At 46.4% G+C, this 13,320-nt stretch overlaps 1 protein-coding gene across 3 annotated transcripts in view; it reads left to right on the forward strand.

Moving 5' to 3' along the window:
- GATAD2B (GATA zinc finger domain containing 2B) overlaps window positions 1–13,320 on the forward strand; it is a 58,827-nt gene that overhangs the window by 8,911 nt on the left and 36,596 nt on the right. Inside the window, exon 1 of one of the 3 annotated variants that reach the window (XM_006264336.4) lies at window positions 11,519–11,749. The exons of 1 other annotated variant lie outside the window; for it this stretch is intronic. Coding sequence is in view for 1 of the 2 variants with exons in the window: in XM_019498433.2 (XP_019353978.1) it covers window positions 13,256–13,257 (2 nt within the window). In the remaining variant the exon portion in view is untranslated. Of the gene's footprint in view, window positions 1–11,518; window positions 11,750–13,130; window positions 13,258–13,320 lie in introns of those variants that run through there. One more of the 3 variants, XM_019498433.2, reaches the window with a different exon arrangement.

Here is a 13,320-nt window from a genome sequence, read left to right on the forward strand (position 1 = left end):
TCCAAGAGACACGATTTTTACTGCTGATGAGCTCTTTGTTTAACAGTTTGCTTGTCTTTTTTTCTTCTTCCCCTGACTGTCTAACACTGTTTGTATGAGAAGTAAGATAATTCACTTTAATGAATTATAAAACTTGTTTCACTACAGTGAGTCTTCATTTTTTCCCCTTCTCTCTGCAGCAGAATCGCTGTGTTTGAGGAAAATACAGTTAGTTTTCTTGTTCTTTTCAGAGGCTGAGTCTTGTGCTAAGATCAGAACACCTGGGTTCCCCTAAATTTTAAGTTCTCTCTTCTTTAAGTGGTGTCCGGTTGTGTTTGCGGAGGGGTCTGGTGTGACCATGGGGTGTAGCTGGAATCCCGTGCAGGTGAAGATGACTGCTCCTGCATTGGAAAGAAATTACATCTGTTTGCTGAACACATGTTTGATGGTTCCGGTTTAATGTGAGGTATAGCAATGTGAGTGTCTCACACTTGCAACAAGCTAGAGATTGTAATCTTCAGACTTTGTTTTTAAGAGAAGATCTTGAGTGAAAGGAAATCAATCAGACAGATGCTGACTTTCAGGGAGTTTCAAAATGGTTGCTTAGTAATAGTCCCTTGTTGTTGAATAAGTCCAAACCTAATGCATTTTTCCCCCCCTCTATGAATCATTCCTTAACTTGCTTATTATTAAAGTCCCTGATTCTAATTTAATCTTGGAGGCTTGACAATTTTAAATACCTACTAGTGCAGTGTGATTCTGAATTGGCATTTCAATAGCTTATTGTTTTGGTCTTCACAACAATTTTCTACAAACTATCAGCAGTATGGAAGAATGCAGCACTTAAATATGCACCAGCACGGTTGCTGGAGTGTCTCTGCTTTGAATTCGGGTGCATGATTTCTAGTATTCTTCATAGTTCAGTGTAATGCTGTATACCCAAAATCCTGTAGTGCATCCAGCAGGAGCACATAAGCACCTCCCATCGCAGTGCCTTGATCTTGAGGTAGGAGATGGACACCAGGATACATTTTGGGATATTTTAACAACATGTCAGAATCTGAGTTTCTACACGCTTTGCCCGAAGGCAGAATCTTAAACTGGTTCATGTTGGGTTTAGCTATAAATGTGTACTTCAGGGAGGGTTGGGCTCTCTCTAATCTGGCTTTCCATTGAGGGGGAACTGAAACAATGGGAGGTCAAGACCTTTGCTCCAGTTGCTGAGGATCTGTTCTGCAACTTGTCGAGCACTGCAGGGCAACTCCCGGTGTCTCATGGCAGGCTGTGGCTTTCCTAATGACGGGTTGGACAAACTCCCATCACATCACTTCACAACAGCAGCTCCGTGTCTTCTGTCCACTTCCTTTTTTCAGTGCCTGCTTTTTTCATGCTTGACTGATCATGCCCCTTGCATTACCCCAGAGTGGTCTGCTGCCCTGCAGGCTGGGCATGCTGTGGTGGAAGTCAAGTGTGATGCCAGGTTCCCAAGATGTGGCCCAGAGTTGCTTATTCTGCACTTCAACTCTGACTGTGTTGGTTCCTGGATCCAGTTGTTTTCTGAAACTATTGGTCACCATGACCTCCGGAGACCAGAAATAGCATCTCCATCTACTCATTTCAGTCTTGGGTAATACTAGCATAAAAGTTTTCCCAGGCAAGCAAGTTCTGTTAAGTTTGACCATCAGAATCCAGTATACTTTTTTGGATCTGACCTATCTACAGTGTCTTGGATACTGAAAACACCTGGCGTGGTGGTGGGGAGCTACTTTTAGCATTCTTGTAATTTTTGAAGGAGGTGAACAAGTCCTCCTATGTGTTTCAGCCTTACCTGTGTTTTATATACAGAGAGACCGCATTATTTCTGGGAGGCTAACCCCAGATCTATATAGACCTTCATATTTTTGGGCCCAGTTAGATTCCAGTTAGTTTGTCCTTTAGGTAATCCCAGTTGCTAGAGATGGACATGCCCTCTGACTGTGCTGAGCTGTGGTTACTGCTTCTTGTTTGGGTTGTTTCCATTCTTCTCCATCTTCCTGAGGGTAGCAGGCTGTAGACTGAGAACACATTTGTATGTGATGATGAATAGAAGCTTGGCTTTCCAATTTAGAAATGTTTCTCACCTTCTGCAGCGCAACTGCATTCCTGCTCTTCCGAAAGACTCTCCACGGGATTTGCTGTTGGTTCTAAATGGCATCATTAGGAACAGTTACTTGCAAGCCAATTAATATAAGAAAAAAAAGTCCCAACAACGTTTTTTGCAAAACTTGAAACAAGATGAGGGAGAACTTCCAGCTTTCTCTTCTGGAAGAGCAGCATCACATTGCTGAAATCATAGGAATGCACAACAAGGGAGCAGGTGAACCCTCATGAAATGTACCCGGTACTCCTCTAGATTGCTTTACTGCAGATGATGGTGCTGTTGTGGAGATTGAGTTGGCTGTAGCATGGCAGCAGATGTCCTCCATGAGCCCCATCCTAATGCAGAGCTGCACTTTGACATAAGAACATTTTATTGGTTTAAAAAAAATGAGGTTCTCAAATCCAAGGACATGTATTTGTTAGCTCTGCTCCAGCCAGCACTTGATTGCATTGAGTGCTTGGAGTCAAACCTGGGGCTGAGCCCTTAGAATTAGTAGCCGTTAAGCTTCAAAGTACCCATGTTGCTGTGTGTTGGTGATGTTGAAGATCGGGCTTTAGGGCATCAGTCATGGGAATTGCTCTGTTAGCAAGCATAAGAAAAGCAGCGACACTCACCAGAAACTGGAGGTGGGGATTCTGGTGCTGGGTGCTTCATTTTGCTCATTAAAGATCACCGAACCTGAAGTCCTTCCTCTCGTGCATTGCGTGCGCAAAGTAAAGGAGTGGGGGAGAGATGCAAAAAAAAAAATCATCCAGGACTTCGTGTCAATTAAATTCTTTATTACACCCCTTTTCTTGCTTGCAAGTCTCATATAAAGCACTTGAGGCCACTTGCAGGTACTGCTTCTCAGCCATAGTTCCTCAAACACACTTGTGTTTCTCTAACACAAAGAAAAGGGAGGAAAGTGGATCCAGCTAACTATAGGCCCATCAGCCTGACTTCTATCCCGGGGAAGATCTTAGAAAAGTTTATTAAGGAGGCCATCCTTAATGGACTGGCCGACGCCAACATCTTAAGGGATAGCCAGCACGGGTTTGTTGGAGGTAGGTCTTGCTTGACCAATCTCATTTCCTTCTACGACCAGGTGACCTATCACCTGGACAAGGGAGATGAGATTGATGTCATATATCTTGACTTCAAAAAAGCCTTCGATCTGGTGTCCCATGATCGTCTCTTGGAGAAACTGGCCAATTGTCGCCTTGGGTCCTCCACGATCCACTGGCTGGAAAATTGGCTCCGGGGTCGGACCCAGAGGGTAGTAATTGATGGAAGTCACTCATCGTGGTGTCCTGTGACCAGTGGGGTCCCCTAAGGCTCTGTCCTTGGACCCATACTGTTCAACATCTTCATTAATGATGTGGACACTGGAGTCAGAAGCGGACTGGCCAAGTTCGCCGATGACACCAAACTTTAAGGCAAAGCATCCACACCAGAAGACAGGCGGATGATCCAGGCTGACCTGGACAGGCTCAGCAAGTGGGCAGATGAGAATCTGATGGTGTTCAACGCCGATAAATGCAAGGTTCTCCACCTTGGGGGAAAAAAAACCCGCAGCATCCTTATAGGCTCAGCAGTGCTATGTTGGTTAGCACTATGGAAGAAAGAGACTTGGGGGTCATCATTGACCACAAGATGAACATGAGCCTGCAATGCGATGCTGCGGCTAGTAAAGCGACCAAAACGCTGGCTTGCATCCATAGATGCTTCTCAAGCAAATCCCGGGACGTCATTCTCCCCCTGTACTCGGCCTTAGTGAGGCCGCAGCTGGAGTACTGCGTCCAGTTTTGGGCTCCACAATTCAAAAAGGATGTGGAGAAGCTTGAGAGAGTCCAGAGAAGAGCCACGCTCATGATCAGAGGTCAGGGAAGCAGACCCTACGATGACAGGCTGAGAGCCCTGGGGCTCTTTAGCCTGGAAAAGCGTAGGCTCAGGGGTGATCTGATGGCCACCTACAAGTTTATCAGGGGTGACCACCAGTATCTAGGGGAACGTTTGTTCACCAGAGCGCCCCAAGGGATGACGAGGACGAATGGTCACAAACTACTACAAGATCGTTTCAGGCTGGACATAAGGAAGAATTTCTTTACTGTCCGAGCCCCCAAGGTCTGGAACAGCCTGCCACCGGAGGTTGTTCAAGCGCCTTCATTGAACACCTTCAGGATGAAACTGGATGCTTATCTTGCTGGGATCCTATGACCCCAGCTGACGTCCTGCCCTTTGGGCGGGGGGCTGGACTCGATGATCTTCCGAGGTCCCTTCCAGCCCTAATGTCTATGAAATCTATGAACCTTCCTGCCACTTCTCTCCCACTGTCAGCAATGGGAAACCTCAACCAAGAGGATGGTTCAGTGCTGGACTGCGTGCCTTCTGATCCATCTGTAGTTTGCTTTGCGTTCCCAAGGCAAAGCAAACTCTGCCACCCATTTGGGGATGTCTGTTGTCCCCACGTGTGGGGTAGGGCTGCGGTGTCCAGGCTGTGTCCTGTCACTGCTTACACATGCGCTGAGTCTTTCCTCCTTAGAGTGATGATCAATCACAAATTAGTTTGTGTGAAATGTTAATTCAGATTTATTTATTCAGATCTCTCTCTCAAAGTCATTATACTTGCCATTATTTCCTACCTTTCTGGTCAGCTGCCTGCTTCTTTCTTCAGATAACTAATAAGAAAGGTAACATGAAGGCTGTCAGACTATAGACCCCTGCCACTGTCTTTTGTGAGGGTTTTTTTTTAATATTGGCACCTCTTAAAAAGCAGGAGTGAGGAGCATACAGACACTTGTGGACTTTAATCACCCAGCAGAGCAGGATTCGGGAGAGATTTCTCAGCCATGGATCACCTGCAGATAATGAATTGAGTTTTGGAAAGAGTGGTGCATAAAAGCAGCCATTGTTGTCACTTTTGTTGGTTATGAAAAGGCTTTTGACTAAGTAGAAATAGAAGCAGCCAGAGGATGGGCCTGTGGGAAAAGATCCTAAAATTTATTGAAGTGAATTGTCCATTGACATCCTGGCAATACCTTTCCCCAGGCTATGGGGAGTCTTCAGAAGCCTTGAAAGGAAGCAAGAGGAGACATTGGCGTAGATGCAGCATGCATGAGCCCCCTCAGTTTACAGGACACATTTTCACCTTTTGAGTTGCTGCAAGACCCCAAAGCGGGAATGAAAGGGCTAGAGTGTAGAGAAAACAAAACTAGGGTCCAAACCCGCAGTTGAGCAGGCTGAAGGTGGCAGACGCTGTTAAAGCAGTTGCTGTCTGGGCCAAATGAAATGAAACATGCTACTGCAGAGGAGGAAATGAGGTGAAGTCCAAACTGGCAAGTAACATGGGAGGAAGAGGGGTGTTTGGAAGATGATACATGCCCTGGAAACACCTTCTGTCTGCCAGCTCGCTGCTTTTTGCCATGTGGTGAAGAATCTGCAAGCTGGATGTTCAAGATAGGAGAGCGATGCTCACTGCTCTGATTTACTGCAGCTAACTTCCCTATAGGGCAGGCCAAGGGGAGAACATCCCAGGGATGATGGAAAGCTTATCTGTTGCCTTGCAGCACTTCTTGAGCATGCTTAATAAGACATCTAGGGTCAAGTATACAAATTGCACAGCTGCGTGAATTAATGCTGACTTCACAGGCCCCTAACAAATGCTTCCAAAATGTCCCTGTCTTTTGGTAGTCTGTAGTTAGAAGCCTTGGGTTAAAGTCTGTGTTTAGATGTGGCTTTGAGAAGGGCTGAGCAGTCTAAGCATCCAGTGAACTTGGTGGGATTTGTTGGGGGGGTTGGTGCCTTGCCTAGGGTGAGAAGGCAAAGCTTGCCATGTGCCCTGAAGGTCTGCATGGTTTCAGATACGAAGGCCCTGTTACCCGAGTGCTCTGTGCCAAGATGTGCAAGCTTCTTGTGGGTGTCGGCACGAGTGCTAAACGTGAAGAGAAGGGTCACCGGGACCTGCATGCAGCACTGAAAATCAAACTAGGCGTTCCCTAGAAAGAAGTGGGAAGCCAGGTTAGCTTCTTGCCTGTGCTCCATGCAGTGCTTCTATGCTAATGGAACCGGGAGCTGTGTCTGACAGCAGCTGCACTTCCCAAGTGGTGTTCGGCAGTGATTGTGTGTGACGTGCTGTGCAGGTCCTGTTTTAGGAGCGGTCAATGAATGATGACAACAACCAAGCATGAATCCAACAAGAAGTCACAGCCCCCTGGGCTATGGAATACCGTTGGGAGAGGGAGGAAGCATTTGTAGTGCCTTTGCTTTGCTATCTGGACACAAGATTTCTGGCATCCAAAGAGGCTTTGTGTAGGTCAGGCACCTCATGAAAGACAAGTGGGGAAAACTCTCACTGAAGGGAAGGGAAACTGCTTCCATCAGCAAGACCTCTCAGAAAAATGGTGTCTCCAAACAGATGGATCTTGGCACTCAGTGCCAGCCACTAGCAAAGGCATGCGCTGGGTGGTGATGGGTTCCTGGAGATGTGGTCTCTTTGCAGGAGAAGGGTTTGGTTTCCTTCTCCAGTAACGCTGGATGAAACCAGACTTCTGCAGCCAGCACAGTGGGGCATCATCTGGGTCTTTTGAAGCATATTATGCTGTCAGCAGCTGCACTGAGGTCCTTCTTGCTCCTTGCCTCTGTGGCTTATTTGTCCCTGCTTTACTGTCTTATGTGCTCTGTACTTGACCCCTTCCAAGCCTTGCTCTTCACTGGTGTATCCTTTCTATGCTTCCTGTTTAGACACTTTCAATAGAAACATTGTGAGTAAAAATTAGTGGTGACATCTTATTGGGGCCAAAACAGCTACCTCATTAGTTTTATAATCTTTGGTAACTAGCATGTAATTACAGACTAATTAGCTATTTCTCTCTATGTAAACCAAATTGTTCCACATTATCTAATAAGGCAAACTCAGACACTGGGATGCTTGGAGTGGCATGGAAACTCTGCTATAATTACCAGATTCTCTGCAGCCCCTAGGTTGACTAAATACACGATAGTTACTGTGTATTATAGATTACATGGTTATTTATGTGCTGTGTAATAGGCTTATTTTTAGAAGATGATTTGATAATACTTTCTGCCTGCAAACCAACGAAACCTGCCTGTACTGTCTTGCAAAAGATGTCACTTCTAAGTCGGTCATTTATGCTTGCTCCACCGATAAATTAAACATTGTACTAATACTAATTACATGAGGGAAGTCTCTCCAAATTCATGATAGGCCCCTGGTTAACATTTTGATTATCATGATTTTATAATTTGCTGCCCAGAATGGAGCATCCTATCTTGAAAGATATTTCAGCCCAGCAGTAACACAAGAAACAAACAGTTTACATCCCGTTTCTAGCTCTCGACACACGGCACTTCTGTTCTGTTTTCTGAACAAAATGTAGTACTAGGTTTTGGTGTAATCTGTTGGTTTACCAGTTTTGAAAATACTTGCACGTACTCATTAATGGGCTAGGTTTAACTAAGACTGTATAGCAGTTCTTCTCCAAGAAGTGGTGCGGATTAGAGAACGAGAAAACAGCAGGAGGTTAACCTGCAGTCCTTCTGAGTTTTCAATATTGTGCATTAAATGGCAGAATTGAAAATGTAACCATAAGCACATTGTCCAGTTAAAAATAATCTCTTCTAAATGCATTCTTAACCATTTATTATAGTCATGTTTAAAATGATTGCAGCAGATCTTGGAAAACCGCTTAGCCTTTCCATCCACTGTGCATGATGAAAACCTGGGGCCGGTTTCACTTTCTAGGTAGTTTCACTTTCAGATTCTTCATTATGTAATGCCTGGCTTGCAAGTGCAGGGCAACGTTAGCTTGTTTTTTGTTGCTTTTTAAATGGTCCATTTGAAAAACATTTCCAGGATCTTTTTGGGAAGGATCCATTCAGTCCCAATTTTCTAAAATCCCCAACCGTTTTCTTTAGCAAAATCTGACCAAGTCGAGCATGAATGGCTTTTTGTCCTTGTCACTTTCCAGAAGAAATGAACGTAGGATTTGACACTTCGAACTCAGCCTTGTTCTTTAAGAAGGCCTGAAGCTGTCATGGCCACATGTCCACTGCTCGCCAGGGTATCTTAGCTTGGTACTAGAAGAGGTCAGGCTGTGGCAGTAGCCTTGCCAACATGTTTTGTACCAGGGCTGAAATTTTTGTTAGAGACCACTGCGTAGAGATGAGTGATGCTTACGCCCTTGCCCTTGAGGCAGTTCTGCTCGTGTAGTTTAAGGGCCTAAGGAAATACTTTCCATGGAGGTGTGCGGGACACTTTGTCTGGCAAAGCGAGTTAACTTGGGCCAAAAAATGGATGTGATATTACAAGTGCTTGGCACGTAGTCGCCACACAACTCCTGGAACATGCTTTGCAATATTCAGGTAAAAGTGCACCAATAACACGTAGGCCTCCTTGTTGCAGTATTCAGGAGACCGAGATGAAAACCATTTTGTGAGCGCTCCAAGTCTCTTGCATCTCTGCTGAATTTCTTTGAGAATTCATCAGAAGCTGATCTTCGCGGGTGCAAGGATTCAGTATTCAAAGCGTAAGAGCATTAGCTTGAACAGCAGTCTCTGAGGTACAGCATGGAGCAGGGAATTGGGAGATGGGACTCATGGGTCCTTTGCCTTTCTCTTCTGTTGACCTTGGAGAACGAGGCTTAATAGCATTTCCTCTTTTTATCTCCCTAGGGGTTGTGTTGAGGATGAATTAGTCCAGACCTAGCTTTGAAAATGTAACCCACAATGTAAGGGGGTAAGAACTCTCCATTGACCGTTTGTTGAACAAACGCAATAGTCCAAATACTGCCATGACACAGGCGTTCAGAACACCTTGACGGCGTTGGAAGCTGGGTTACCTGTGTCGGAAAGTGGAACTTGCCCCGGTTACTTGGTTTATACCAGAGGAACTGGTGACTTGCACTTTCCAGTGGTGTGGCATGCCTGTGTGAATTCAGAGAAGAAATCAGGTTAACAATAGTCTCTTGCAGCCATGCACTGCCTGAATGTTCTGGATATTCAGAAAGATGACAAATTTCCATAGGCCTCCATTGTAAGTACAGCACAAATTGATGTCCTCTTATTTCTGATGTTGCTGAATTAATGTCTGATTCCAGGACAAAGGGCTTTGAAGGACTGAAGCTGCCAGCAGATGTTTGCCAGGAACAGCTGTTAAAAACGAGTTTTCTTTACTTCGCACTATGTTGCCTCATGGTGGCTGAAAACACTTGGTAGTTCAGGGTATTTTTGCGGCAAATAGCTGTAGGATGTAGTCATCTTGTTAGCAGGATGCGCTTCTGGTGGTTGCATGGCAGTGTTTCAAAATGGTCTCAATTACAAGAGCCTGAGCTGTTGGGCATTCAGTGGCTGGAAGGAAATCAGTCGTGTTATTGTTGGGAGATCTTTTGCTCCACTGAATAAAATTGTAATGGTCAGGAGATCCCAATAACCTGCAGAGTTTGTACCATTTGTTCCCTGTTCATGGAGCTTGCTCTCTCTCTTTTTCTGTCACATCTTCTGTCAAGTTGTTCTTCTGCCCGTTCTTGCTTCTTTGACTCTTCTCACTAGCCTTTGTTGCCATCTGCAGTTGAGACGAGTTCTCCTTTGGGCAGGGCCTTTGCCTTCCTTTATACTTGCAAGGTGCTGTGGAGCACGGGGCTGTAGGAGCCCGTTGTAGAGAATGTGCAGTTGGGTCGGAAGTGGTGATGATGGTACCTTGGCATGGGGTGGGACGAACCTGTTCTCCTGAAGCAAGAAAATGCTGGGTGAAGGGCTGGGCTAAGGGGGTCAGCATTCAGGTCTGGCAACTCATAGTTGCAACGTGAGTTGGTGGTCTCCACCGGCGTGGCATGGGCAGATGAGCTAGTTACTGCGAGGCAAAGGAAGTCGGGCTTTCCTGCAAAGGAACTACGTGCATGCCCAGACCTACCTTGTTGTAGACGAAAGCCAACCTCAGCCCATAACCTGAGCAGCAGAGAGCATCGAGAGAAGGCTGAGAGCCTGGCATCGGCTGCAGTGTGGTGAAGAGGGAGGAGTTCAGTGCAGGCAAGAGCATGCCAACCAGAACGCCATGGCAGAGTACCAAAGGACCAGATTGCAGTGGGAAGCCGACTGGGGGAGGTCTGGGCCTTGCCCTCTAGATTGAACCTGAACTTTCAGGCCCACATTGTAGGGGCCATTTAGCACTGAGATGCTGGGATCTCAAGACTCAAGCCATGGTGAGGCTACGGGCTGAAGGGAACTCTACTACTGGGAAGCCACGGCATCTAGGCCTGAAGCACGCTGGGCACCTGCCCAGCGGAAGGGCTGGTAGAAGAGGACAGACCAGTAATTGGACTGTGGAGCAGGTGGGCAGCTCGGCCGAGAGCAGGCAGGTGAGATGTCAAGGGGGAGGTATGTTGGACTCTCCCCAACTGTCTCATTTTCCTTGCCGGAGCATTGTGAGAATGTGCTCCCAGTCCTCAGACTTGCTGTGGGGTTGTGTGGATTGAGGTCTTTTGGTGTGACAGGCAGAGACGGCAGGTTAGGAAGCATTTGGCAAGTGCTTCAAGCTGGGCTGGTGCATGTGGACTTCAAAATAAGGATGACTTACACTGCCATCCATCTCTTATTCATGTAGCTCTTCTCAAGGCACCTCATCTATGGAAATGCTGCCTGCTGCGACTGTCAGGAGCCTGGGACAGCTGTGCTTAGCGCACCTCTAGAGCCCAGCGCCATGCAGGAGTGACCCTTACGTGTGGGGAAATGCCTACAGGAGACCTCTCGGGGACATTGTTGGGAAGACGAGGGCGATGTGAACCGCTTCCAGCTTTTGGTCAGGGTGTAGCTTGCCTCGGATGGCAGCATGAATGCTCCTGGATTTATGGGACATGTTTGACTGCGCCGGCCTATCTTTGTCCACCTTGCAGCTGGCCCGGGGTGTTTGCAGGTCCCGATCTGCCCACCGGGACTGAGGGAAGGAAGTTGGGGGTTGGCGTCTTCGTGTCATTTGAGATGTTTAGGACTGGGCTGTGCCCATGGACCTGCCACGTAGGAGTTAAGCCTGCATCGAAGGAGGCACAGCCTGGCGAGACAGTCGGCCGTCTCCTTCCCCGATGCATCTTTATAAATTACGTCTCCACCTTGATGGGGTCTTCATAAAAACGTTGTTTTGGGAACGAAACAGTTAAAATAATAACGGGCTCTCATGAATGAAGACAAAGTTTGGCGAAGCGCCAGGATTGGGGGGGGGAGGGGGAAGAGGCAGCTAACTGACTTTTATACCACAAACGACTTTAAAAAATTAAGAGATAATTCCATGTCCTGAGGTTACAAACCGGCTGCAACTGGTTTTTTTTTTCCCTGCCCCCGCTAGGCATCATGGGTAAAAGTAAGCATCCCCCTTTCCTTTTGTTTAATATAACAGTACGGCGCATGATTGGCAGGGAAGTGCCCGTTTTGAGACAGGGTTTCTGCAGGTCCCTAGAGGGGGATGGCACGCGGGGCCGCCCATGTTCTACCGGGAGGGCTCCTCGTAAAAAAATCCGGCTTTCTCTCCCTCCCTCCCCCCTTCCCACTCTGTCTTCTCTTCTTTCTGTCTCTCTTTCCCCCCTTCTTTCCTCTCTGTCTCTAATTTTCTTGACAACTAGAGGAGGCAGCAGGAATATTGTACCTGTAAGTATTCTTTAGACTGTCCTTTTTTTTTGTTTTGTTTTTTAAACATACAAAAGGCTCTTTTTAAGGATGATCAGATCTGTTTCCCCCCCCCCCCTTTTTATATGAGTTGGGAGGCTGAATGTTAATACCTTTTTACAGCGTATTTTAAGGAAGAAAAATAGCACTGTTGCTTGCGTTTACTGTTGGAATGGTTCTCTCTCTCTCTCTTTTTTTTTTTTTTTTTTTTCCCCCTTTTTCCCCCACCCCTCCTCTCCAAAAAAAAAAAAAAAAAAAAAAAAATAACCCACCTCTGTGTAGGTGCCTTGTTCCTACTGTTGGTATTCTGGTGGGATTACTAGATACGACCCTCCCTGGTCTAGAGCTGCAAGGGAAGGCTTATTTCGGGTCTAAAAAAATTTCTTTTGTCTGTCGTGCTGATGGTTTGATGTAATAGCTCGCCCCCCCCCTTCCTTTTCATGTCAGCTCCAACCCCTCTCTGTGAATGGAGTCAACCAGCTGACGAGGGTTAGCGCTGGCACGGTGCCAGGGGCTGTGAATCTGTGTGTGCGAGTGTAAGTGTGTACAGAGCACAAAGGGAAGGCCTGCAGTCTAGGAAATCACAGGCTATTATATAAGGAAGCCTGCGTCATCTCTGCTTGCTCAGGCTGACGGGTGGGGAGTCGAGGTGCAGGAGGATTAGCAAGAAGAAAACTCCCCCTTTGCCCCTTCTCTATTTTTAAATGACCAGCTCATTCAGGGTGGGCAGCGTTTTCCAGCGCGCAGGGCTGGCTTCCCCAAAACAGCCCCATTCCTTTTGAAGAAGGCAGATTTTTTTTTCTTTTTTTCCTTCCCCCTTGGGGGTGGTGGGAAGGGGAAGCAGCTTATTTTTCCCTGCGTCTCCACATCTCAAACATTTTGGTGGGGAAGCTCTTCAGAAAGCCCCCCTCAGTTAGTTAAGGTCTCTCTCGATCCTGAGCTGTTTCTAATAACTTAACCTTGCCAAAATGCCTTAAGAATGAAATGTCAGATAGCAGAGCAAATACTATCTTTGCGCCTTCTGCTCTTCTTCCTTGCTAGGGTTTGACGGTTGTAGTAGAAGTACTTTTTTTTCCCTACCATCTGCTACACACAGTGAGATTTGTACCGTACAAAAGTCAACACATGGCAGCAAAATTAAAGAACGTTCTGAGCTTCCCGGCATCTGGACAGTTGCAGTTTTGGGGTCTGGTAGGGATGGTGTTGTGTTTCATTAGCTGTTAACTGCTCTACGTTTCCTATACTCCATTGCAGTTATGGGCATTTTGTTCAGTGAGACAGCGAGTTGATTGAGAAGTTGTAATAGTATCTCACTGACCACGCCAATTTTTTTTTTCCCCCTCCCCCCATTCATTTTTTTTTTTTTTTTTTTTTTGTAATTTGCTTTCTAGATGCATTGTACGCATGGCTCTCAAATTTGCATCGGAGAAACGAGAATTAAGTGTGTACATTAATGAATAGAGCTGTCGTAATGTTACCGTTGCCTTTATGTGAGTACTTACGTTTGCTCTGATCATTCAGATCTAGAGCCGGTTTGTAAGGGAAGGCAGCAG

Source organism: Alligator mississippiensis, chromosome 15 (genome assembly GCF_030867095.1).
Source record: "Alligator mississippiensis isolate rAllMis1 chromosome 15, rAllMis1, whole genome shotgun sequence".
Taxonomy (NCBI): domain Eukaryota; kingdom Metazoa; phylum Chordata; order Crocodylia; family Alligatoridae; genus Alligator; species Alligator mississippiensis.